The sequence below is a fragment of the Trichomonas vaginalis genome, chromosome V, assembly GCF_026262505.1.
Source record: "Trichomonas vaginalis G3 chromosome V, whole genome shotgun sequence".
Classification (NCBI taxonomy): domain Eukaryota; phylum Parabasalia; order Trichomonadida; family Trichomonadidae; genus Trichomonas; species Trichomonas vaginalis.
Window position 1 is genome coordinate 33,900,480 of NC_067207.1, and position 26,603 is coordinate 33,927,082.

Below are 26,603 nucleotides of genomic sequence, written 5' to 3' on the forward strand. Positions count from 1 at the left end.
AAATGAAAAACAACCCTGACTTAGAGAAAGACTATATATTTAATAATTTAGTCAAAAGAGACAAACAAGAAAGAAAGAGCCGGGCTTCAAACTTCAGAAAGGTGACAAAGTAAAAATAGAAATACCTAAACGCGACCCATATGAAAATACTATTGACTATGACAACAATGGGAACCCGACAAGGTACTCACATTCGTGTTCGTAAAAATAGAAGAAAGTATACAAGAGAATATTATGAAGTTTTAGGCAAACATGGCAAAATGTACAGACTGCAAGCAGAAGATAAAACTACTATTGTCAGACTCGTTTCAAACTTGTCAAAGTTCAAGGTGGTATACTTTCAAAGACAGTTCCTAACAAATATAAGACAACTCCTGACGAATATGCTAAAGAAGTTGAAAATGACGACTAAGCATTTCTATACCATGCGTAAACTGTCATGTAAGGTGGCATGTAGTCTTTACTTTGTCCCGTTGTTTGCGTATATCCTGAAACGCGATGTGTATGGTTTCCTCCTCCCTCAGTGTTACTCCAGTAACAATCTATAGCAAACTTAACGTTGTCTTTAACATCATATCCTTTACCTTTTGTCATTGCTGACCAATCCCAATATCTATGCTTATGCCAACCTGCTTGAGATGTACTTAAATCTATGTAGTGACTATGTGCAGGTAAATTTTCACCTGAAATCGTTTTACTTCCACCTGTTTCCTTTGAAGAGTTTGCACAATACAAAAACCTGTCGACTATTTGAGTCCAAGTTCCAAAACCAAGTACTACTTCTGGTCTGGTAGAGTTCATTGACGTATAAATAGAGCCTATAGGATATAATGTTTGAAGTATTTCTGTCTTTAATGTTTGAAGCTCTGTTTTGTCTGCTTTCTTGTCATATAAATCTTGAGCAGTGAATTTAATATTATATTCATCCTTCATGACATAAACATCTTTACATCTAATGTTTCTCATCGTCGTTATGTCGTCATCCGATGTTAAACCTTGTGGAAAGTTAGGAGGTTTACAATATAATTTATACCCACCAGTTTCTTCAACCGTTCCTTCAATACTTTCTATAGCAACAGTTGTAAAACTTGTATGTGTATGGTTCTTGTCTGCTTTCTCTCTAATCATCGTTAACATAAGTTTTATCTGCTTTAAGGTCTAAACATCCTGAAACCCATCCTGTATTAGCTTTAGATTTTAAAATCTTTGATGTCCGTTCATGGTACCAGTCAACCCTTTCTATAATTTCTTTATCTTTTTCATCCACATATTCCTTATCCGCCTTCTTCACTAACACACTAGCCATAAGTCCCTTATCTACCTTATTTTCAAGGCTAACGTTTAAGTCTGTTATTTCAGATATAGAATGTGTATGAGTCTTTTTAGAATATTCGTTTTCAGCTCTTGTCACTTCACTTGACATTTTATTGTCAACATATGTTTTGTCTGCTAGTTCAGGATGAGTATGTTCTTTTGTTGCATAAGCATGTGTTAGCTCTTTCTTCTTCTTTTGCTATTGCATCGTCTACATATTCTTTGTCAGCTTTGTTGTCAACATCTGTTTTCAAAAGAAGTTCATTATTAGGTTTCTCGTTTAAAGTTCCTTTTTGTTGGATTTATACAGACAGTATTGTTCTTCTTGTCTTGAAACAGAAACTCATCTGTCATTGGGTTTAATGTCAGTTTTAAGTTTCCTTCTTTCAATGACTCAGATATCTTAGAATAGTTTGAAAAGTTTGTTGTGTTCTTATTTAGAGCTTGCATAATGAGTTGTCGGTTGTGTTGTATTTCTCTTATGGAAGCAATATCTTTCGACATTTTTATTCTAGATAAAATATGCTTTCAATAGAAAAAGAAAATTCAAGAGTTGCTACAACTAAACCATTAGATGAACTTTTTACTAATGTCGGTCAAAAGTTTGAGACAGATACCGTAAAGCATGAAGGCTATCGTTTTGACTACCCATTAAGATGGCTAAGAGACCCATCTGTCACAAAAGCTATTGGCTTTCGTAGAATGAAGTTCATTTCAGAAGCCATACATGGTTTCCCATTTACGGTCGGTTTTGAAGTTCGATACTATAATACAAAGAAAAACGTATGTATGAGAAATTTGAACAGGGAAAACTTTTACAAGTTAGTTTGCTTGTAAACTTAGAAACAACTCTTCAAGCTTTTCAAGAAAAAATAAACGATATCTATATCGAATATGCAAACCAGTATAACATTGACGAAGGAGAATACCATCTCGATATTATTTATGACAGGAAAAATGCAACTGTTAAAATCAATAGAATAGAAGACCTTGGAGAAAACGTTTATATTTCTACAAAATATAACAACTTGGCATGGTATAGATTTATGAGGATGTTAAATCAGCCTGCAGCATATCCAGTACACCCAGACTTTTATGAAGTCGAAAACCCTAATGGAACATATGAAAATGTTTTCGACCCAGATGCTATTATTGTTCATGCTTCATTTTCTGGCGCCCAAAACTCTTTCTTATGCTTGGCAAATGACTTTTACGAAAAACTACAAAGTTATACGAACCACAAGTGGAAGTATTTCAGACTTTCAAGTATGGTTTACTACAGATGGAAGAAAAAGAATAATTCCATTATACCATGCGTTTTACTTAGAACTTAGTTTCATATACAACTACTATCGAACGGTAAAAATATAATTTTTTAATACGGTTGAGGTGTTGGATTTGGTTGCCAACTAGACTGTGGTGCAGGTTCAGGCTGTTGTATAACAGGAGCTTGTTCTTCTGGTTCAGGGTCTTTAGGTATAATACCAACAAACTGACCTACTCTTTTACCAATATTTTTTGACTCCGTTCCAAATTCCTCTTCCTACGGTTTTGACGCCATTCCATATACCTCTTCCAACTCTTCTGAAGAAGTTTCCAATACTACTGAAGAAACCCATTTTACTATATGTAAAAATCTAATGTCCGCCTAGTCTCTTACGTTTCCTGTTGAGTTCCATAGCATTCTTTAACTGGAGCTCATACATTCTGTTTCTCCTCTGGTAGAAAACATATTCTGGGTCAACTCCTGTGTTCGCGTCATCTGCATAAAGTTGTTTATATCCCACTTCAGGGTTTGTATAAAAACTCTTTCCATCTCATATTTGCATACCATGGTGGCAAACCTAACGCAGCGTCATTTGACATGGCAGTTTGCATTTGTACATCTGTTGGCACTTGACCATAGTTTGCCATTGCAGTTTGTATTCTAACTTCATTTGGAATATTCTCTGGGTTTGGTTGTCCAGGTTGCTGTGCATTCGCTAAGTTCTGTGCGTCCATTTAATATTAGATAAAAATATCTCTTACGAGTACATATGCTGAACATTTGCAGGCATTGGTTCATCTTCATATTCTCTGTACTTTTCTGCCACGTCAAATAAATAAATGACACAATGGAAAAAACCTAAAACAAGTAGTCCTATTTCAAACCACATTTACTTACTAATAAAATTTCTTTGTTATGACACTTTCTCCAGTTTATAGGACCTCTCTCATATTCTATCTTGTCATATATAAACTCATAGTCATGTATGTCCTCTAACCATCTCATAACGGTTTCCAAACCACTTTTATCGGATGTAAAGTAAAAGCATGGATGGTTATGTATAACGTCTAAAGTTTCTAAAGAGTCTCTCAAAGTCCAGTCTACTTGGTATTGAAAATCCCATGTGTTAAAGAACGGCGGGTCCACTATAAAGAAAACATTTTCCTTGTCTTTATATTTTTCATACAAATCTGTCCAATGACATCTCACAAACTCTATACCCTCAATATATTTTTCTATGTCCTCTTTGAAAACATTTGTATAGTTAAGATATAAAACTTTTGACATAAGTGTTTCAATGTCATGAACTCTTATAGAACCACTATATAATAGTCTAGCAGATATACTATCCCAGTCTATATATTCTGCTTTTTTCAAAACCTCTCTCACAATATTTTTCTTATCTAATGGTATACGTTCCATCTTACCTATCTGAATCTTTTCTTTTAACTCTTTCAATATATTGTTTGTGTCTGGTATATGTTTGAGACGGTCCATATAGTTGTCGAAGTCATTGCATATAATCTTTGAGTCTGGGAATATTATATGGCACAAATGGGATATATAGAAACTTCCACCGAACAAATCTACAAATGTTAGACCATTCGGTAGTTTCTTAAGTTGTCTCAATATAATATCTTTACATCTACTCTTATTTCCAAAGAACGGTAACGGTGGTTTTGTAAAATTCATTTATATATAATAATAAAAATGTTTTTACCCGAAAAGTGACAGAAAAGTGACAAAGCATGAAAACATATATAATTTGTGAAAAGCGACACATTATATAATGTTTTCGACCCAGAAGAAGGCTTTCCGAATAAAAACTTCATTTATACTAAACTTTTTATGGGCTAGAGGGCACGAAGTGCCCGGAAGGCCATCCCAAGAAAAAAAAAAAACTTCATTATAATAATCATCTTCAGGGCTAGAAGGCACGAAGTGCCTGGAAGCCCCATTACCTTTTTTTTTTTTTTTTTTTTTTTTAATGTTGCTCAACATAGTGTACTGAGCACAAATATCATATTAATTTTCATTTTTCTCTCAATTTTTTTGATTTTATATCAAAATCGTAAAATGTAAACCATTGAAAATCGTACCATACATGGAAATTTTTTTATTCAAACAAGCTATTATAGAATTCATTATGAGCCATAAAACTCCTAGTAGTCGGTAAAGGACTAGAATTAATAGAAGGTGTATAATTCATATTTGTTGTAACGTCTAAATCTGCATTTTCATCTTCATGATTTTCTTCCATTTCAAAGTCATCGTTTGCTATTTCTACTTCCGCAATACTAACGATTTCTGTGCCATCGTGCATTATCTGAGACATTCCGTTTGGTGGCAATTCGCACTGATTAAACCAGTCATCCTGTGTTTTTGAGTAAATTCTGTAGTCATCATAGTCTAATGGGAATTCCATAGAGTCTATATCTGCTAATATATCGTCGAATAATTCTTTTAATTCTGGGACAAGTTTGTAGATTGGCTTTAGCCTTGGTGAATCTATGTATAATTTGATATCATTGACTGCTGCTTTGAAGCATTCTGAGCTGACGCATGTCAAGTTGTTGTAAAGAGAGAAAATTTCGTTAATTAATCTCTTTGGACTCATGAGGAAAAGATCTGGAAGATTTTTAACATGCAAATATACAATAGAGCCGCTTTCTACTCCAACATCTGGGAGGAAAGTTTCGTCTTTGAGGACTTCACCCTTGTAAATGATTGTCATGTCGCGAGTGTTAGCTTCAAGTTGAAGGAACATCTCTCCTTTAAGCTCTGATACTGTTAATGGATTTTCCCAAGCAACATAAAAATCGTATTCAGGAAGGACGCGTACAATGTAGTGTTGCATGTATCTGAAAATTAAAAAATATTTTTTTGAGAATCCTTTGAATTTATTTGAGAGGAATTTTTTATTAGCAGAATGTTGATGTATATAATATATAAACATCGTCTAGACATATAAAAATTTTGTGTACCAATGATTGAGAGAGAGTTAAGAATAACTTGAACAAAAAACGCCTCTATCAACAGAATTTAATTAGCCTGCTATTTTTGATAATATGCATTTTATGCATAGCAGATCCACATTCAGATTTTCATTTTTTGTAAAAATTAAATTCGAATTATTTACGATTAAATAAAATAAATAATGGTGAAATAATAATTCATCCAATACATGCTTGTGAATGATATTATTAAATAAAAAATTTTGCGTGTATATTTTGATAAGATTTATTTCTATTTTATTTTTGTTGTAAAAATATTCTATTAACATTTATCTATCATTATGTAAAATTTTATACTACACTCAATTAATTAATTTCAATAGAAATGTTTATACTACGTTGAGATAAAGTTTATTAAATTATTATTGTAATCATTATCCAATACCGAAATAAATATAAAATTCTCTAATTCAATATTGTGAAATCCTTAATGGCTCCTTTCAAAATTGTGCAGTGTCAAAAAAACAATAAGAATTTTTCCTTCATAACGCAACGTAATTAATACATTAATTGCACTACTATATACTAGTTGAACGTACTTCTATTCTCTTCCTATTGAACCTATAGAAATTCGAACCTTATATATGTTGGTATTCTTCTTTTCATTTTCTTGTTTGCATCATGTATCTCTACATATTCCCAAGTTTATGTTCATTTCTGCGAGCAATAACAATGCCGATCTATTTGTTTCATAAATACAAGATTTTAATGATGAAAATATGTTTTAAAACAATACTTACGGATGTTTTACATATTAAAACATTTTTTTGATTTCTATATTTTTATTTGATTGAAATCTACTCAAAATCTCATTTATATCTTGAGCATTCTATGAGATATTCTTCTTTTTGCAGTAAATACTATTTAGGATTCCAGCTATCATATATATGCCTTATGTTTTTTTCTGATATTTTTTTACAAAATATCTTAATTTTAATAACTAAGCTCTTTTTCAAACATAAATATTTAAGAACATAGACCAGACAATTCATTGCATGGATGATTGATATAAATATTTTCAAAAATTACAAAAATAACTAATTTATTATAAACAAACAATATATTAAATGTCAATCTTAAAACTGAGAGATTGACCATACTTCCAGTTCATGAATTTTGAAGTAAGGTGTCTTTGTAAGACTTGGAGAGCCAAATGTAGTACATGGATCAGATACAGCGTTCAAAAACGTTCCATCAATCCATATTGCTGTGGATCCGCCTCCTCCTATTGCAATTTCTTCTTTTGTCGAACAAATAAAGTATTGATTCGAGTTTTGCCAGCGATAAGCATGCAATTTCGGGTTAAACGTAAAAACAAATGTTTCTCCATTACCGTAAAACCTCTTCGACAGTTTAAATCCGGCAGAAATATAAGCTCCGATTTTATCTCCGGAATCTGTACGAATAAGTATAACAGCTGGTGATTTATCCTTACATTTCTCGAAGAACGTCAAGTAACTTGCTCCGTCGTTTGATAATTGGAACAATAAATTCCAATTTGCAAGTCTGAACTGATAAGGTAAGTATCTTCTTACTTGCTCGATCATGTTTTCATCGGCAATCGTAGACGTGCCTCGTAATTCGACACTTTGTAGTTTCGCCTTTTTCTGAACGACTTTTTCTGTTTTTGAGTCATTATGTTGTGGTCGGACAGGCGTAAAGTTCATTCTTCTTTGTATTTCTTTCGTCTGCTTACCAATGAGGTCGGATAGCGGAGTTATTTCCATCGATGAACCGACAAATGCTAATGTTTCAGTTTTTGATAAGTCATTTATATCTGGGAAGAACGTAATGATTAACAACTCTGGATCTCTCGATGAAATATGCTTTCCGCTCTTGATTGCTGGAGAAGGAAGATGAGTATGTTCTAAGTTACCACAAAGATCAACAAATAAAGTAGTTCCTTTGGAATATGGAATAAAAGCAAGTAAGGCACCTTTACAGGTAAGTTTTCCTAAAACTTGCTCATTTTCAGGTAAAATTTGTAAATCTTCGGAAAGAATGGAAACATTTTCAGCAACAAGAATGGTATCAAGAATATTTGGTGGTTTAATAATTAATTTCATGTCATTGTAAATAAAATCGCTTGAAATATTATTTAAGTCACGTAGCCACTGAACTGTTAAACCAAACTTAACTGCTATTGTAACTAATGTATCATGCGGTTGCACAGCATATATTTCCTCTTTTTCTTCTGCTGGTTGTTGCATTTTTAAATTTTTAGATCGGAAAAGTGTTTGAAAAGTTTGTGTCACATTTTGGAACCACAACTTCGGACTTATTATTTCTTTTTTGAATTACTGATATGGAGATTATAATACAGTTGGTATCCTAAGAAAATGATCAGATGCAAAGAAAATTCAATGAATCAAATTATTTTTAAAAACAAAAAGAATTGCATAAGTAAGTCAATTTCAATGGGAAATTGATTCTTAATGTCACTTTTCAAAATCTACGATAAATCATAAGGTAGTCACAAAATCTAAGTAGTGAGGCTCTCAAAAATTGAACCGTACTCCATACAAAATTTGTGTACCCTCACTACTTAGATTTTGTGGCCTTCAATTGAGAGGTTAGTTTTGATAGAGCACGTTATAAAATTAAAAGGGAAAAATAAATAAAATTTAAACATTTAATTATATATAATGTAAGGAGTGTAATTCCAAATTTTCTAAAAACTATTCAAATTTGAGCATTTTTTGGAAATAGTAAATCTAATATGTACATCTAATAACAACATGATTCATCACCTTTTCAAGCTCTGCAGTCAATTTTTTGAAATTTGATTGAAATAAATGTAGCAAAAATTACATTTCATTAGGGAATATATGAGTTTCTCTGGAAACAGGCTGATAAATTTTAAATTTTGTCCAATCAACATGAATGCATTGAGAAATTTGGATTGATTTTCTGGTAGAATCTGGAACAATTCAACCATGTATAAATGGATCATGTAATCATCATGAAATGTTAGTGTTAGAGTTCAAAAGAAACAGAATGAGTGGAAATCAAACACAATCTGAATAATTTTAAATGTATACAATCTTTAAGTTTGTATTTTGAATTCTACATATATGATTGTGTAATTCGTTCTAAGGGTTTCGTTTTGCGAAAAAAACGTACAATACGCAATTTCGCTAAAAAAACATTTAGCTAGCAATTTCGACCTTTGACTCCACTCAAGACGTCACTTTTTTAATTTTGCGGTATCATATTTTTGGAAAATCTTTATGAATATTATATAAAAAGTCTCTGTAATATCTATATTTCATATTTTTATCGATTTTTAAAGTTTTTGCGAAAAGTATTCAATTATTTTTGCTATTTGGTCGGGTAAATGTCAGATTTGCGACATTTTCTGATATGATATTCAGATTCTACGTTGATAATAATGCTTATAGTGTTGCATGCTAAGTTCGGTCAACGATAGAAATTGAGTGGAAATTAATCGTCGAGGAAGTACGATTATGTAAAGTAAAAAAATGTTGTGGGATTTTTAATATTATATATTATTTTATAATAAAATTTTTTTGAGTCATTTTAAGAAGCACATATAATTTTTTGAATTTAAAAATTAAAGTAGTGTCAAACGAATTTATCACTTAATTTAATACTCAGATTTCTTAAAATTAATGAAAAAAGGTTTTCTGAGAACTTTTGAGAATGTTTTTCAAATTCCATTATTGAAAATATATAGGTATTGTATGAAATTCAAACTCTATATTTATTAAAATTCTAAATTTTTAATAAAATAACTTTTCAGAGGAATATGATTTTGAATGGTTGATTAATAAGAATAAAAATGTCTACGATTTTAAGGAGGGAATTGTTCCTTATGAGGTATACATCATAACTATATACCTCATAAGGAACAATTCCCTCTTGATAGCTGGGAAACTTTCTCTGAATAACTTATATTTGGAGAAAGTTTCCCAGCTATCTATTAGAAACTAAAGGCTGTGAGGCACTAATATATAATCAGTGCCTCATAGCCTTTAGTTTCTTATTAAAAACGAGAAAACTTGTTCGAAATGATAAACAATTTCGAACAAGTTTTCTCGTTTTAAGGAGGGAATTGTTCCTTATGAGGTATACATCATAACTATATACCTCATAAGGAACAATTCCCTCTTGATATCCTGGATATTTTTGAATATATTTTTTTAATTAAAGTTCTCAAAAGTATTATCAAAAGTGATTTTTAAAAAATATCTCCAATTAATTAACTAATTAAAAGTATTATATTTTTAAAATTAAATAGTTTTTCAATTTTTTTGAAGGAATTGAGATACTTCCCACGACAATAAAATTGAGAGGTTTACATTATGACTGATCTTAGCATGCAACAATAGAACCCTCTTTATTGTGTCAAAATTGCGAAACCGATAGCAAAAATATCTCGCAATATCAAAATTGAGATATTGAGTGAATTATGCATTATAGAGATTAAAAATCTGATTTGTGAAAACATCTCATCAGTTTCTAGCTAATTCAAAAATCTTTACTACTTATTCGATTAAAATGAAAAGGGAATAGTTTCATTATGCTTTAAATGACAGCCTTATAATATAATCATAGTTTTCGCTCAATATGCAGCATTTTTTTTTTCGAAATCTATGGTCAATGTCCTAAATACTGATTGCTTTGCATTCATATCTCTTACATTTTCTATACCCACATCACTATTCATTGCTATTCCTATCTTTTTCATTTTTGTTTGTTTCTCATAATTTCTCGAAAAACATGATAACTTGATATTTGTAAATATCATACTTTATAACGTAAATAAGAACTTGACCTATTAAGAAAAGCAGTAATGAAAAGAAAATCTGAAATTCATAAAAATTACAAGTTTCTGATGACAATTAGCTTAATTAAACCAGGTACAAGATTATATAATTGTATTTTCTATCCAATTATCCATATAATATCTTATCCAGAAAAAATAACTTGATCAATACCAAATGATTTTTTAACTAGTAAATAAAGTATTTTCTTTACACACACATTGTATATCATAGTTTTTTTTTTGGTTTCGCAAAACATCCAAAAACAAATATGCTATAAAAGTGACAATTTTAGCAAAACGAAACCCTTATCACATGTCGGAAATATTCGTTCTTTCAAATTTTCGGATTCAGGCATGTTTTGATAAAATTCATTCCCAAAAACGTCAATTAACAATTAAATTTAGTGTATTTTAAATATATATACGTATTATATTTTATAAATTATATTAAATTCGCAAAATTTTAAGTTTTAAACAAAAATAAAAAATGTTCAAAATATGAAATTATGCATAGGATATTAAAATTTACATGTTAGCAATTTTTTTGAATTGCTTTCAATTTTCATATTGAAATTTTTAAGATTTTTTTCTGAAATAATAAGCAAGAATATCAACCTAAATAATATTAAATTCCATGCGTTAATTTCCCCTCAAAAGTCATTGACCGCCTCTCAATCTAGATTTTGTGAGTACTTTATATTGAAGGATTGCTATATAAACCAATTTATATGTGAATAGAATTTATTGCTTTTACTACATAACTCCATGCAAAGATGCCACTTTGGGTAAACAGCATATATTCTTAGAAAAGCAACTTTAGCCAAATTTCATATATGATATGCTACATATTGATCAAGTTTTAGTATCACTTTTATAGCGTGGTATTCATGATTTTTCTCTTATTTTTGTAAATGTAACAAGTAAATACATCAGATTTAAATTGTAAATGTAGTTTATCTCTCTCATCTCCTTTTTAAAAGGTATTACATACATACGAACGCATGGGTCACTCAATAATTAGCGTGATAATAATTGAGGATAGACTGTAATCGTAATTTTATTTTTGGACTTATATTTCGACATTTTGAAGTCGCTTGAAAGTCTTGCAAATGATTAAATTTGGAAAATTTGACCTAAGTCTGCATTATTTTGATGACTTAAACAATTCTATAAATCTGTTTTCCTAAAAATTTAAAAAGATATAATTTCAATTTCCCTAAATTTATGTAATTCATATATCACCAAAATATTTGGACTGCATTTCGTTTGTCTGCACCTAATTAAAGTCTAAATACCAATTAATTTTGGAGTTGCATTGCTTTTAATGTAAAAATGCACGTTTAGAAAAAGACGATAATGATTAAATGACAAAATCGATAACGACGACGATTAAATTACAAAATCGATAACCTCTCAAAAAAATCAGAAAAAAATTATTTATCTTAGAATTCCATTTATCGATAGTCAATTATTGATTTTCCAATGATTCTTGATTCTATTTTTCAAAAACATGTCTCATACCAACTAAGGGAATTTAATTAAAAAATTTACGACGACCATGGGATTCGAACCCACGCGGATAAATCCACGGGATTAGCAATCCCGCGCCTTAACCACTCGGCCAAGCCGTCTAACCAATAATTTTGATTTTGTGCCTCTGCTGATTAGATAATCTAGTTTTTGATAAACGGTCGATTTTTCACAATGAATTTAAGTCAGAATGAAATAACTCTTGAACCACATCCTTGCAATTGTAAGTCTCCAATAGATCGACTAGCGCAAGAAAATCACACCCTTAAACTAAAAATTATTGGTTTAGAATCTCAAATCAATACATTACAAACAAAAATTTCTTCAGAACAACAAATTGCCGAAACATCTTACAAACAACAAATTTCTGATTTAGAACATCGTCTTCAAATTGCAAATACTCAAATTTCTTTGTTAAATGATCAAATCAAAAATAATCAATCAACTATTTCTCAATCTCAAACAACGAATAAGTTAGAACTTCAAGATCAATTAGATTCTATTATTACCGAGAATAAAAATCTCGTAAATAAATTACAAAACTCTCAAAAGCAAATAGACAAAGATAAAAGCTACTATAGCAACAAGTTATCTTCATTGAATGCAGAGATATCTCAGATTTACTCATTGTTATCCACTTATTTTGGATCTCAAGTTGATTCATTATCAAAATTGAACGATTGTGTAACAGTTTCTAAAAATCAAGCTCCAAAAGTTGATAATCAAAATGATTATATTGCAAAAATCAAAGTTCTCCAAAGCAAAAACAAAAATCTTAAGTCCGTATTAAAAGAGCAATTGAAAAACTATGAAACACTACAAAATACGTTTCAATCCTATCATAATGAAATGGAGAATTTCAAAAGTGCGGCGTTAAACAGGGATTCTGAGTATAAATCTGAAATTGACGACTTAAATTCTCGAATTGATGTTCTTACATCGAAAATTACGGAAAACAAAGAAGCAGAGATTGAATCTCCAAAGGAAGTCCCCCAAACAATCATCGTTGAGCCACAACAGCCTACTTCTCCAACAAATTCAAATGATAACGAACTTGAAGAGCAGCTTGTTCTAAAAATCAAAAAATTGAACTGTAAGATTATAAAGAAGAATAAAGAATTACAGATTTTATCACAAGCTCTGCGAGAAAAAGAAATTAAACTTCAAGATTTTGATGTCAAATCTGAAACAGACAGATTAGAAAAAGAACACATGGAATCCATGCTAAATGATACACAAAAGAAGCTCGATGAAGCAAACACTACAATTGAAAATCTAAAGTCACTTAAAGAAAATTGCGAAATTTCTGATATAACAGCAAGGAAATTGCACAGACAGAAAGTCGTTATTGCCGATCAGAATGAAGAAATTAACAGATTATCAAACCAAAATACAAAACTTTTAGATAACATCAAATCTTTGAACGTAACTGTACAAAGATTAGAAACCGAACTATCAATTGCTAAAAACGCAATTGAAACAGCAAAGATCGTTCAGCTTCCACCTCCAAACGTTGAAAAATCAAATAATTCTGATACATCTGGAATTCAAATTGAATGGGAGCTTTATGATGGAATACCATTCGAACTACAGTCCAGAATAAGAGAGATTTCATGCCAAGATAGCCTTAGTTTGTCATCAAAAATCAAAATGATCATAGAAACTCTTACAAAATACTATAATTCCAAGATTGATACGATGGCAACTGCCAAGCAAGAGCTTATTCGTGCATTAAAGCGTATTGAATTCGGCTTGCAGCCATTTGTTGAAGAAATTATTTATACATTAACAGGAAGGAAGCTCAATTTCGATTCAATTGTTGAAAGCCCCGAAATTCAGAGTTCTGCAATTAAAGTGGCAGCATCCAAGATGAGATCTCCTGTTGAAATTGAAAGTTTAAGGAATCAATTAAATTCAGCTCGAACAGAAATACAAGAGTTGAAGAAGAAAGTTGAAAAGAAGTCTAAAAGTGTGGTTTATGACAGTGAATCTAGTATAGAATCCCTAAGACTAATGAAAGAAAACTCAGAATTGAAGAAATTAATTGAAGAGCAGAGGGAATCAGCAAATTCTAAAATAAGAGATGCTAAATTTACTATTATAAATGAGTATGAAGCAGTTATTTCAAAGCTCAAAGAAAGATGCGCAAAACAAAAGAAGACAATAGAAGATTTGATGGAGCAGCTATCAAATGTTGCAAATTAATGTTATACTTATTCATTTTTTGTTAAAAATTAACTTATTATTACTTGAATTTCATATTTCTTTTATCAAAAAATATATTTTTAGGAATTGTGCAATGTATGCATCAAATGTGCTGGTGAGTATTAAAAGGGTAAGAAAACAATTCGAATTGATTCTTAATATAAAAAAAATGGATTTTATTAGAAGGAGAAAGTTCCTGTTTCATCAAAAGAGATAGAGTTGGTAACTATCTTGCAAGATAAGCACCTTATTATGATATTGTAAAAATATATTTAGTTAAGATTTATATATCATCAAGTAGTGATGGTATACAAAAAATGATAAAATTTTAAAAGAAAGTATTTAAACATTTTAGTCGGAATATCATGTCAATGATAAAATAGAATTAATCGCAATAATAATGAGTGAAACGTTTTTTTCGATGAATAAACAATTAAAATTAAACTTCAAATAAACGTCTTGTTAATATTTGTACGAGGAGATTCTGTTTCTTCTTCTGGAGCTGTCTGCTTTCGCAATTTTCTTTTATTAAGCCAAGCGCAAAGAGGGCGCATAATGCAAAGGGGATATATAATGGCCAAAATAAATAGAAAAATTACTGCAAAGCAGGAAAAGTTGAAGATTTTTGATGAATTGAATTTAACAACCCTGATTTGCATCTTTTAATTGTCACTTTTTCTTATAATTAAATTCTTTTATCATTCTCCCTTTCAGGGAAAGATCCGCAGATACTGAAATTTTTCGCATGCCAAAAAGTTTGGTGGTGATTTGTTTGCATCGGGCCCTATGTCATCAAGTCTTATTGAATATTATCAGATATGACGCTTTAAATGAATCTTTCATATCCTCATTGATTGATGATTGGTCATACTTATGGTGCTTTTTATAATTCTTAATATCTTATTTCTCTATTATATCGATTGTGTTTATATTTATTATTATGTCCTTAAAATCTATGGAAATCCCGAGAGTTAGATCATGATATGAGTATCAGATTATAAGATAATAATTATTTAAATACAGATAGAAGCTTATTAAATTGACAAAAGGTGACCAAACTATTTTTTGAAAGTCCGCCATAACTTTAATGGTACTATTTCAGCGTGTACAATGAATACAAAAATTCTAAGAGTGCCACATAAAATAGTACTTTAGATTTGAGTTAATGCTACCAAGCAAATGTTAAAAAGATGACTTTAGTGTTTTGATAATCAAAGATTAAAATCATTATTGTCTAAATCAATAATCATAACGACAGAAGTTAATGTTTTTCATAAGTGCTTTAAATCCACTTTTAAAAGTATACCTCAAAAATCAAAATATCAAAAAATAAATTGGCCGATAGGTTTGGCTTTAATTTTTGTCTGCTTTTATGATTTGATATGGATGTTATAATTTTAAAAGTTGAGCCAAATTCACCAATAGATTTTTGAGATTTGCAAATACTCAATAATTTTCAGCGTGTTATCTTTTATTAAAAGAACTATTTGGTTCAGTATCATATAAATTGATATTTACTTTCTATTTGAACCTTCATTTAGCTAATGATTTAATAATAAGATTTCATCTAGTCCTTATAAGAGAATTTTGAATTTGTTATAATAAAAAAACAAACAGATATAGCTTACACTTCTATAATAAAAGTACCTTTTATAGAAATCAGTATGAAATGTGTTTTGGCTTATTGGAAGCATATCAGACATAATCGCCATAATCAAAAAAATCTATAATACCCAATAAGTAATAAATTTGTCGATATAGATTTTCCATAAAATTAGTTTTTAGTCTGATCTTAAAATAAATTTAATTTTTTATAAAAAAAATCACATTTAAAAGTACCTTTTTAGTAGCTCGAAATCCTGTTGGTGGATTTCGGGCGTACTTCAAAATTAGCTTTTCTTCTACATATGCAAGCTATATTTTAAATATGGAGCAAATCGGATCGGCGAAAGGAGTTTAGTTACCTTTAATTGACATCAATTTCATTCGCTCTTTTCTTCAGTTAATGATAAGAAGCAAAATCAATTGGATAATGAAATGAATTAGTCTCATGAGAATTGATTTAATTCCAAGTTAATTGGATTGTGGGAACAACTCAAATTTTAGTGTAGTGCCTTTATTCGACTTTGGTTGTGTTTGGAGAATGTGCATAATATGAGATTAAAAAAAAGAAAAAGCCTTAATCTGAATAATGAAACTGAATTTCAATCAAAATTGTCACTTTTAAATCAAAATTAATAATGTTTTTATTGTTTAATAAGAATGGCATCAAAAATAATTAAATACTAATTGAAAAATTGAATACATTCACAATAAAAAATGACAAGCACCATATTTTATTGAATTCCTGTAGATTGTTATGTATTAGTATAAGTGATTTTTTGTCAATTTTTCTTTACATAATAATTCAATTGGATGTCTCGCTCGGACTTCATATTAAGTTCTATGCTTGAGTTTTTGGCGTCCGATTCATGGTGGAGTAACATACTCGATTTCATGTTATCAAAATGCGAACCATTTCAAAAACATGATACGATTTCCATCAAAGAGTTTATTGTTTATCAAGAATATTTAAGTTTCTTGGAACGACTATTATATAATGATTTTTGCAATCAGTTCTCTCTAGAACCCAGAGAATTAGAAGAAACAATCGCTAATGAACTCTTATCATCGAACAAAATGGCTTTACAGATTCAAGAACAACTTCTTAGAAGTACAGACTTCATCACATTCAGAGAAGATATGATTGCTCATAATGAAAGAATTGAGCAAGAAGTAAACTCCATAATGAACGTACCAAACCTACCAATAGCTGAACCAGAATCAATACCTATTCACGAACCTGAGGTTCCTAATTCAAAACTCCCTTCTTTAAACTTAATCCCTTCACCTCGTGGCCAGCGTTTCGTAGTTAATCCAAATATAATGCCAAAACCTTCACCTAGGAGGAAACTAATGATTAATCCTGAAATGAGAAATATTTCTCAGCTTCCAATGTTACTGAGTAAAAATAAGGAATACACACAGGTTTTGAAAAGCCCAATTCCTCTTATAAAACTCCTAAAACCATTAGCTGTCAAATTGCCTCCTTTAAGTCGAAGTCCAAGATATTAATGTTCGTATTCCCTTATATATTAGTTATTTGTTATTATGTTAAATATTATTTTACTATCAAAATGAATCTTCAGATTGCATAAAAACAAATTCATATGCTACATAAATGAGAATATAACTCTGCAATTCTCATCGTTTGGAAATTGTTGATCAAATCAAAAGAATAGTCATCAATGGTAATACACTAAGAATGTAAAACATAGATATGATATTCCAAGTATATTACATTACTCAATTTTTCTAAATTGAGGTTCTTTGTTTACCAATTTTGAGTAAATAGAGAGTTCAAATTGTAAACAGTAATTAGGTTATGTTAAAAACACTTGTCCATTCGTCATTTTAGGTATTTTATGTTGCTTCAATGAATAACAAATATAATTCTTAGAATGAAGCAATAAAGCCGATGATTGAATAGATTTTTACTATTACCAATATGACTAAATTTTCTCAGCAAAGTATGAGATAATCCTATCAAAGTTTGTGTTGTAAACAGAAATTCATCAAAAGTGACACCTCAGAAAAGCTAAAATATTGAATTTTTGGAACTTTTGATAGAGCACGTTTTTAAATATTAATTAAAGTAAATGTATATTTTGTAAAGATTCTTTTTAATAAAAAAATAAAATTTTGAAGAAGAACACAAAATCTTCTGAAAAATAATATCACATAAACTCATATTATTTTCTAATATATAACTATTTTATATAAAAATCAAATTCAATGATCTTAAAAGCGAATGATAAACCTCAAAATTTACGAATATAATGAGTGGGAATATAATGCTTATCTATCATAAAACCATATGAAATATCAATTTTTGCTTTACGCCTAATTTTTGACGACAATTAGCAAAAAATGTTAAATGTTAACACTCAGTCCATTTGAATATGAAAAATAAAATTGACTTTGATTAAATGTTTTTATTTATCATGCAATTCTTCTTGCGACCAAAGATTTGAATAAAAGTTCAAAAAATAAGATAGCTTAAAAAATAATATACGGTAGTGTTTACTAATAGATGAATAGTATATAAATTCTATTAAAATGGATTTGATCCAAAAAAATATAAAACCAAAAATAATTGTTATAATTTAGAGTGCGGGACAAATTTGCCAGGTGTCACTTTTTCAATAACCTTAAATTACGCTTTTCTAATTTTTAAAATAACCTTAAAACATATTTGAAGAAATTATGTCTATGATATATGTTTTATGCTAGAATCTTGGAGTTTTCATGCACTACACAAGAGCTCCAAGGTTCCAAGAGTGAATGCTCAATAGCAATTATAGAGATGTACCTTTTCAAAATGACTTTTACTGATTAAATTTAATCAATAGAAGACATTTTGAAAAGGTACCTCTACAATTAGATATACAAGAGATTCAAAGCTTCATTTCAGATAGATTTGAAACTTTGAAACTCTTGGTAGATTTTGAGTGAATGCTGACAATCATCTTTGAGAAGGTTTTCTTAAAGAAAACCTTCTCAAAGAGGTTTCTCAGGAGCCCTGAGGCTCCCTTTCGTAATGATTGGGAGCCTTGGGGCTCCTGAGACGAAGAATGGCTTCGCCGAATCTTTGATCAGCAGAGGCCAAATGAAAAGGCCTCTGCTGATGGATTCTCAGGAGCCCTGAGGCTCCCTTTCGTAATGATTGGGAGCCTTGGGGCTCCTGCAGCAGAGTATCGCTCCGCTCCATTAAATTTTTTAAAAAAAGTGCCGTGTGGCAAATTTGTCCTGTTCCCCATCTTTATTATTTTTTTTATTCCTTTGAAAAGTGACATTGGATAGTTTGTCCCTTTCTCTATAATTTAAATGAAGAAGTAATTTAAAACGATTTTATTTATGATCAAATTTTATATACTTTTATGGATCAAATCCATTTTAATAGAATTTATATACTATTCATCTATTAGTAAACACTACCGTATATTATTTTTTAAGCTATCTTATTTTTTGAACTTTTATTCAAATCTTTGGTCGCAAGAAGAATTGCATGATAAATAAAAACATTTAATCAAAGTCAATTTTATTTTTCATATTCAAATGGACTGAGTGTTAACATTTAACATTTTTTGCTAATTGTCGTCAAAAATTAGGCGTAAAGCAAAAATTGATATTTCATATGGTTTTATGATAGATAAGCATTATATTCCCACTCATTATATTCGTAAATTTTGAGGTTTATCATTCGCTTTTAAGATCATTGAATTTGATTTTTATATAAAATAGTTATATATTAGAAAATAATATGAGTTTATGTGATATTATTTTTCAGAAGATTTCATTCTATATGCCTATGAAAAGTACTCTCAAAACTAACTTTTTCCTAATTATAATTAAATCTAGAATATTGTATTATGCTTAGTATTATTTCATTTTTCTCATTCAATTTAGAATTTACAAATGTCAAAAAATTGAGAGCTGTTACTTTTGATGAATTTCTGTTTATTACATGCATCTTACATTTAATATAAAATTAAGCCAAATTTCTAAAATCTTTTATTATATAGCATTTTGATTTAAATATTATACTCACTCGATTGCAATTTGATAGCAAATGCAATATTATGATTCAGAGCCTTCAATGATAGTTGAAATTTGGTGATTAACATAAGTCTCTGTATTTTTTACGAAATACTGCGTATGATAAATTATATTATCATTTTTATGGACTCGTTTGAGAAATACTTTTAATTGAAATGATTACAATTTCTTCTCAACTAAAATCTTGACATTGAAATTTTGTTTGGGAAAGTTTAGATCTATTACATGTAAAGAAATTGTTTTTCCTGATTTTTAAAACATCGTTTCTTTCTCAAAATTGAGAGAAATTGTTCAATGATAGGAGATTTTTATGAAATAATGCTTTAAATCATTGAACGTTCAACATGTTCACAAGTTGTGAGGTGAGTTAAAACTATGAATTGTAATTTTCATAATACCGAATTTTAAATTGTGATGAAAAGTGACTACACAGTAAAGAAAAGAAATGCAATCTGCTGCCGATTTTATAACTTCTCTTCGTTCATGTACACAGCAAGAAGAGGAGCGCTGTATTATTGCAGATGAAATTTCGTACATCAGAACACACGTAAAATCTAATTCCAACGAAAAAGTTCCTGATACAGTTTTGCAATTAATCTATTTGTCTCTGATAGGAGAGAAAACGGACTGGGCTCAGTTATATGTAATGAGAATACTCGCTAATGATACACCGAAATTGAAACTTTACGGTTATCTTGCTGCAGGAATTATCGTTGATCAAACATCTGAGATAGCTATGATGATCACTCAGTCTGTTTTGAAAGATTTATGTCATAAATCTCCCTTGATTCAAGTTTTGGCCCTTACACTCATCGCCAACATGTCCGTTGTTGAAATGTGTCGAAACTTAGCTACCAAGGTCCATGAACTGCTCAGGAGTCCAAATATACGTGTCATCAAGTGCGCTGCCGCTGCAGCAAGTCGCATAGTCTCTTTGGTTCCCGAAACAGCGACTATTTTTGCTGATTCGCTCAATGACTTGTTCTGCCAAAAGGAGCATTGCATCATCCTTGCAGCTATCAAGCTTGCCATCCAGATTCTCAACTACGTTCCAAAAACAGAAAAAATCTGGAGCGGACTCGAAACAACACTAATCCATCTTCTCAAGCATCTAGCAACTGCAAGATATCAATCGAATTACACCTTGAACGGATACGATGATCCAATTCTTCAGTGCTACTTGCTCCAACTAATCGCAAAACTGGAGCTCAAATCTTCAAAGCTGGATGACCTCCTTTTGCAGATAGTTACAGGCATTGATGCGAAAAAGATGTCAGGCAGAGCAATTCTCGCTGAAGCGATTTCGACCATCGGAATTTGTTCGACGAACAAATCGCTCCGATCGATGGGAATCAATCAGGTGGGTAAGTTATTGAACAGTAGCATATTAGAAGCCAATTATACAGCTTTGTCGGTTTTCAGCAATATTTTATACAAAAATAACAAGATAATCGACAGAAGCTCAAGCGAAACTCAGGCTCTGAGCAGATACAAAGAAGTTGTTGTTAAATTCATCAGCCACAAAGACCATTCCCTCAGAAGAAGAGCTCTTAAAGTTTTATCTGCTTTGATTGATGATTCAAACATCGAGGCGCTTATTCCCCTTATATTGGACCATCTACAACTCGTTAATCCTGACTTCAGATCCGAAGTTATTTTCGATTTATTCAACTCTATACAAAGATTCGCCCCAACGAACTTTTGGAACTTCGATACTGTTGTTGGAATATTCATTACAAACGGTGGATACATCTCGTATGAAATTGTAGAGCAATTCTGCAAATTAATCTCTAAAAACAACGATTTACAAGATTACGCCATCGTTAAACTGGATGAATTACTCGATTCCAACGCTACCAATCAGACGTTTGTCCAAGTCACCGCCTGGGTTCTCGGTGAATTTGCAACAGATTTCTCAAACGCCCTCGTTGATCGGCTTCTCACCATTGCATCACTGCCGCAGACAACTAACGAGACAGTCGACTACATCTTAGTTGCGATTACGAAACTCGCTTTCAGAGGGAACTTCCCCGATTACGCAATTTCAAAGCTTTACAAATATCTATCGTCCGAAGATTTACAACTTCAACAATGTGCCGGGGAGATGATACAGATTCTCTCACGGCCGGAGCTTGCTGAGTTCTTGTTTGCACCAGAAGAGGTTGAGCAGGTCGAAATGGAAGGAGTTTCCATGAATTCTGTTGGAATGTACTCATTACTTTCAGCATCTGCTTCTCTTACAAACTCTCCGCTTGTAAGAAACAAGCCAATATTCTCAGCAAACATTCCAGTCTTTATTCCTCCAAAAGGCTCTGTTGAAGCTGTCAGAAACCAAGATTTTGCAATATACTTCGAAATCTCAAGAAATGCATCGAATCCGAAACAGGTTGCAATCAGATCGTCTTCTTTCAATCTGACTTCAAAAGTTCTCTACAAATTTACAACTCAATTCGGAATTCCAACCGGTTGGATCATGATCGCAAAGGAACCATCAGCTGTTAACTTGCAAACTGATGGAACACCAATACAGCAGGTTATAATGCTCGAAAATAGAGGAGATAACCAGTTGTCGATGAAAGTCCATACAACATACGTCTATGAGGGCCAAGACATATCATCAATGGACGTTGTCAAATGTCGCCTTTAATTGTATATATATTTTGTTTGATGTGAATAAAATAAATTGATATTTTAAAGTTAGATTATTTCAAAAGCAAACATTATATCCTAATAAGATATGTTTAGTTTGTAATTTAAAATTTCATTATCAAACTTATTTTCGAAAAATTAAAGGAAAACAGAGCTTGAAAGTAATTAATCAGAAGTATTAAATTAATTCTAAGCATTTGGTTACTGAAGAAGTCAGGATAATGAGGAATTGAGATCATCGAATTACGAATTTTGAAATTAAAATTGATTGCTATGAATATAAATCCCCTTTGAAATATTTTGTTCATACGGATTTGTAATAAAATGATGCTTTTATTGAAAATAAAAAATTTGATCAAGAAAGGATAGAAGACAAGCAAGGATAACAAGAGGTGTGACTACCTGAGCAGAATGATACCTAATTTTAAAAGATTATTTTTCCAAAATATTTTGATTTTTTGAAAAATGAAATTAAACCCTTAGATTTGAATTGTGATAATTTGAAAATCAAATATTTTTTAGAAAATTTTTAATTTTATTTTCTTAATTTTGAAATAAATAAAAGATAAAATAAAATTATAAATCTAAAAATATATTATATTTTATGGAAAAATTACAGACAACATAAAATTTTTCGATAATGGTAATGATATAACTTATTCAAAGAAATATTACCATATTATAATAGTACATTATTATGATAATAAAGTTTGTGTCATTGGAATAAATTTATGAGAGTAACAAATGGAATTATTGTTATAGAGAAGAATGAAAATGAAAAACAAAATGTGTATATTTTTTATTAAAAGCACACTATTAAGAAATTTAATGTAAAGCACTGCTAGTGTAGTGGTTATCATGAGAGCCTTCCAAGCTTTTGATCCGGGTTCGATTCCCGGGCAGTGCAATCCTTTTTTTAATTTTTCCAACAAACAGATATCAAAAGCTGTGGCAAAATATTATTTCAAAGGTATTTTCACAGCTAAATAGAATTCTCATTATAATGTCCATCAAAAATCTAAATAATAATCAAAAATCATTTATCGTTCTTCTAAAACTCGTGACATAGGACAATTTGTCATGCCTCATTTAACAGTGCTCCAGTAGTAAATTCCAATTGCATCAATATTCTTCGGATTTATTCGAATTTGCAATAAAAATGTTTGATCGAATTGGCGTGAAAAAGATGAAAAAAGAAAAAATTAATGTAATTATATATCATGTTAAATAATCTTTAATTTGTACATAATATTTTTGCATTCAAACATCAATAAACCAATCTTCGAATTTTGTTTTATCTAATGGGAATAAATCCATTATTGTATCATCAGTTTTAAATGATTCTAAGTTAATCATTTTAACTTCCGGTACGACTTCAGGGGCAGGTGTTTCTTGTTTTGTCTGTTGTTTCAATTGTTTCCTTTGAAGTCGTTGTTCACGTCTTTGTCTAAGTTTAAACCTATTTCTGATACAGTTTCCAGATCTGTTATGAAAGTATTGTGCAATCTTATGCCATCTAGAACCAATATCGTTATAAAGTTCATCAAGAAGCTTATCTTCTTCGGCGGTCCATGGCTGGTTACTAAGCTCAGGAGCTAGATAATTTACCCAGCGTTCTCTGCATTGTCGGGCTGTTCGCTTCTTCATGTGAGATGCTACAATTTCCCAATCACTAGTACCATAATGCTCGATAATTTCATTAAGCTCATCATCTTCCTCTGGTGTGAACTTGTTTTTAGGAACATAGCCTGGCGAACCTTTCTTTGGCATTTGTGAATAATGATTTTTTTGAATCAAACCGGCTTTTATGTCTGCATTGAAAGTTACCTAAATATTCTCAGTCATTTTCAAAAAAAGTTAATCAGTTGGGTATGATGATGGTAACAATGCAAATTTGAAAAAAATTGAATACAAGCATTAATGTTCACAAAAGTCAAATGTTTTGAGGAGACTTTGTAAACTTTCTTTTGAATAAATTGAAATATCTCCCTAAAAGAGTAGCCAAATTTTGGTAAATCAATCAGTCATTTCATTAGCAATGAAATATACGATCGCTAAGAAGGGAAAACATTTTGATATTATCAATAAAAAAATGATTGCAAATGATTATAAATGTACAATATACTTAAATGTATTCTTTTATGAATATTTTCGACCGTATTTTATAAAAAATACTTATTAAATAATAAAATTGTGCATTACAATAAAATTCATTTTTGAAAGAATTAGTTTTTTTTGAATTGAAGAATTTTTTGAATATTAATTATTGTGATAACTACGTTAGAAATTTTATTATCCGTTAAATAAGTCGATAATTTTAATAACTAAGCCATGATTATTAACAATCATAATTTGAAAAGTGAAGTCTCATCACACTTTTCAATGCTCGATTTTTAAAAACTGTTTAAAAATGGAGCTTATATTGAAATAGTGTAGAGACTAAAAATTACCACAGACTATTTCAGAGGATTGAGTGGCAACTCAATCCTCTGAAAAGTCTGAGGTAATTTGCAAAATTCATTTTATACAATATTTTTTAAGATATTTTTTAATAATTAAACAGCAATTATTATTAGAATAACTGTACCTAATAAAATCAAATGATAGCTATTTCACATATTTGCTTTACAAAAAATTTAGATACCAATAACGTGCTTTAACTCACTTCCAAATTCTAAACATTAATTACACTCTTATTGCTCTATATATTTATTCTCAATGCTTTCTTTTCAATTATACGGTTATTATCCTTTTCAATTCTCCTTTCAAATTCTTCTATTAAATTTCCTTATTCAATGAACATATTCAAAAGTAAATCTAATGTTTTATGATCTATATCTTTCATATAACTTTTTTAATCAATTATTTAAATTTTTTATTTATTATTAAGGCTAAACTATCAAATGATTAATTTTAACTCTAATTTTTATTTAATTATATTTTTATCCAATCTTTAAATCTATTTTTTTTCTCTTAAAAAAAATAAAATAAAAAATATAAAAAAATAAGAAAAGTATTAATATATTCATTTCCTTATTTTATTCTCTATATTCTCTCATTGTTTTCTTCTTTATAAAACATCAATCAATTCGACTGCAATATTAATATCATTAGCATAGGGCATTGCACGTTTTATCTTCTGGTACGTATATCCCATGCCCTTTAATTGTTTGTACATCTTCTTCTTTTCAGGTTGAAGAGTATTTAAATATTCTTCTTCTTCATTCAAACATTGTTGAGTGTTATCAATCATGTAACAGACTAAATACTGGCAAATTATATTGGCCAATGGATCATTATCGCTTAGAATTTTGCCATCTTTGATTAGCACTAGATTATCTTTGATAAAATCAGGATACTTCTGTTTTATTTGATTACATACATCGCCTATTGTTGAATCTGCTCTACAACTAATTTTGAAAAAACCAATTTGATGATGGAGAATTTCGATTTCGGTATATCTATTTGATCTAACGCTTTCAGATCGTCTGCTTCTATGATGAGTGTCAAGAAATTCATTGCCAAACCAATTCATTGACAAACAAAAATCGAGATTTAGAAAAAATAAAAAAATTGCCAACAAGAAAATATAAAAATTAATTATTATGCTCTATTGCTTTTATTTTCTTAACAAAACAAACAAAATCGTATTTTAAAAGGGAAGCTTTGATAAATCATTTTGAATATCTCTCTCCGTACATTGAAAGAATGCAAGTATTTCTTCAAATGATCTAGGGTTATTCCTTTTTCCATGCGAAGTCTTCTTCTGTACATTATTATTCACTCTAGGAGGAGACGGAACAAGGGTCAAAGGCAATATCTTCGGAGGAGACCTTTGAGTTGGAGGTTTAAAAGATTTAATTGATTTTTGTTTCGGAACTGCTATTTTATTAGATTCATTAGAATTTTGAATTGAATTCGGTGTAGTATTAATTTCTTGATCAGAATCTATCTGGATCAAGTAGTTTTCAACCTTAAAAGGGGTTCCATCTAATAAAATTTCTCCATCGAATTGTGATGAGAAAACAACCGAACGATTTATATCTAACAATTTGATCCATTGCGTATCTGCAACATCCATAAAGCCATCCTGCCACTTCTTATCTCTCTGTGTAAGTCTTGTTGTGAATAAAACTTTGAATCTTCGCATTTTATTTCGAGGAACTTCACCGGGGAA

General features: G+C 30.2%; 8 protein-coding genes and 2 non-coding genes across 10 annotated transcripts, besides 7 other annotated features; 4 read left to right on the forward strand and 6 right to left on the reverse strand.

Annotated features, from left to right (window-relative positions):
- Positions 1 to 1,381: part of a mobile genetic element that runs on past the window's edge.
- Positions 1,382 to 3,454: 2,073 nt separating this feature from the next.
- On the reverse strand, positions 3,455 to 4,273 carry TVAGG3_0452740 (phage tail repeat-like family; the record flags this gene model as incomplete). The annotated part of the gene is made up of 1 exon (XM_051234686.1): positions 3,455 to 4,273. The coding sequence occupies one exon, from the start codon at positions 4,271 to 4,273 to the stop codon at positions 3,455 to 3,457; it is 819 nt and encodes a 272-aa protein (XP_051104416.1).
- A 227-nt stretch (positions 4,274 to 4,500) lies between these two features.
- Positions 4,501 to 5,440, reverse strand: TVAGG3_0452750 (ubiquitin-like family; the record flags this gene model as incomplete). The annotated part of the gene is made up of 1 exon (XM_001304735.1): positions 4,698 to 5,438. One exon carries the CDS (start codon positions 5,436 to 5,438, stop codon positions 4,698 to 4,700), a length of 741 nt encoding a protein of 246 aa, XP_001304736.1.
- A 1,203-nt stretch (positions 5,441 to 6,643) lies between these two features.
- On the reverse strand, positions 6,644 to 8,052 carry TVAGG3_0452760 (negative regulation of peptidyl-cysteine S-nitrosylation; the record flags this gene model as incomplete). Its single annotated transcript, XM_001304736.1, has 1 exon — positions 6,672 to 7,805. One exon carries the CDS (start codon positions 7,803 to 7,805, stop codon positions 6,672 to 6,674), a length of 1,134 nt encoding a protein of 377 aa, XP_001304737.1.
- A 3,535-nt stretch (positions 8,053 to 11,587) lies between these two features.
- Positions 11,588 to 11,794: a mobile genetic element.
- Positions 11,795 to 11,934: 140 nt separating this feature from the next.
- TVAGG3_0452780 lies at positions 11,935 to 12,015 on the reverse strand. Its single transcript has one exon. It is a non-coding gene; the product is annotated as a tRNA-Ser (tRNA).
- Positions 12,016 to 12,088: 73 nt separating this feature from the next.
- Positions 12,089 to 14,149, forward strand: TVAGG3_0452790 (uncharacterized protein; the record flags this gene model as incomplete). The annotated part of the gene is made up of 1 exon (XM_001304738.1): positions 12,089 to 14,119. The coding sequence occupies one exon, from the start codon at positions 12,089 to 12,091 to the stop codon at positions 14,117 to 14,119; it is 2,031 nt and encodes a 676-aa protein (XP_001304739.1).
- Positions 14,150 to 15,164: 1,015 nt separating this feature from the next.
- Positions 15,165 to 16,087: a mobile genetic element.
- A 447-nt stretch (positions 16,088 to 16,534) lies between these two features.
- On the forward strand, positions 16,535 to 17,233 carry TVAGG3_0452810 (phosphodiesterase HL family; the record flags this gene model as incomplete). Its single annotated transcript, XM_001304739.2, has 1 exon — positions 16,535 to 17,233. The coding sequence occupies one exon, from the start codon at positions 16,535 to 16,537 to the stop codon at positions 17,231 to 17,233; it is 699 nt and encodes a 232-aa protein (XP_001304740.1).
- A 481-nt stretch (positions 17,234 to 17,714) lies between these two features.
- Positions 17,715 to 17,752: a mobile genetic element.
- A 575-nt stretch (positions 17,753 to 18,327) lies between these two features.
- Positions 18,328 to 18,975: a mobile genetic element.
- Positions 18,976 to 19,035: a mobile genetic element.
- Positions 19,036 to 19,647: 612 nt separating this feature from the next.
- Positions 19,648 to 19,684: a mobile genetic element.
- Positions 19,685 to 20,217: 533 nt separating this feature from the next.
- On the forward strand, positions 20,218 to 22,901 carry TVAGG3_0452860 (adaptin, alpha/gamma/epsilon family; the record flags this gene model as incomplete). The annotated part of the gene is made up of 1 exon (XM_001304740.1): positions 20,223 to 22,424. One exon carries the CDS (start codon positions 20,223 to 20,225, stop codon positions 22,422 to 22,424), a length of 2,202 nt encoding a protein of 733 aa, XP_001304741.1.
- A 360-nt stretch (positions 22,902 to 23,261) lies between these two features.
- Positions 23,262 to 23,333, forward strand: TVAGG3_0452870. Its single transcript has one exon. It is a non-coding gene; the product is annotated as a tRNA-Gly (tRNA).
- Positions 23,334 to 23,357: 24 nt separating this feature from the next.
- TVAGG3_0452880 (RNA polymerase II transcription regulator recruiting protein) lies at positions 23,358 to 24,196 on the reverse strand (the record flags this gene model as incomplete). Its single annotated transcript, XM_001304741.2, has 1 exon — positions 23,687 to 24,196. The coding sequence occupies one exon, from the start codon at positions 24,194 to 24,196 to the stop codon at positions 23,687 to 23,689; it is 510 nt and encodes a 169-aa protein (XP_001304742.1).
- Positions 24,197 to 25,451: 1,255 nt separating this feature from the next.
- TVAGG3_0452890 (ubiquitin-like family) lies at positions 25,452 to 26,580 on the reverse strand (the record flags this gene model as incomplete). Its single annotated transcript, XM_001304742.1, has 1 exon — positions 25,497 to 25,961. One exon carries the CDS (start codon positions 25,959 to 25,961, stop codon positions 25,497 to 25,499), a length of 465 nt encoding a protein of 154 aa, XP_001304743.1.
- Positions 26,581 to 26,603: the final 23 nt, after the last annotated feature.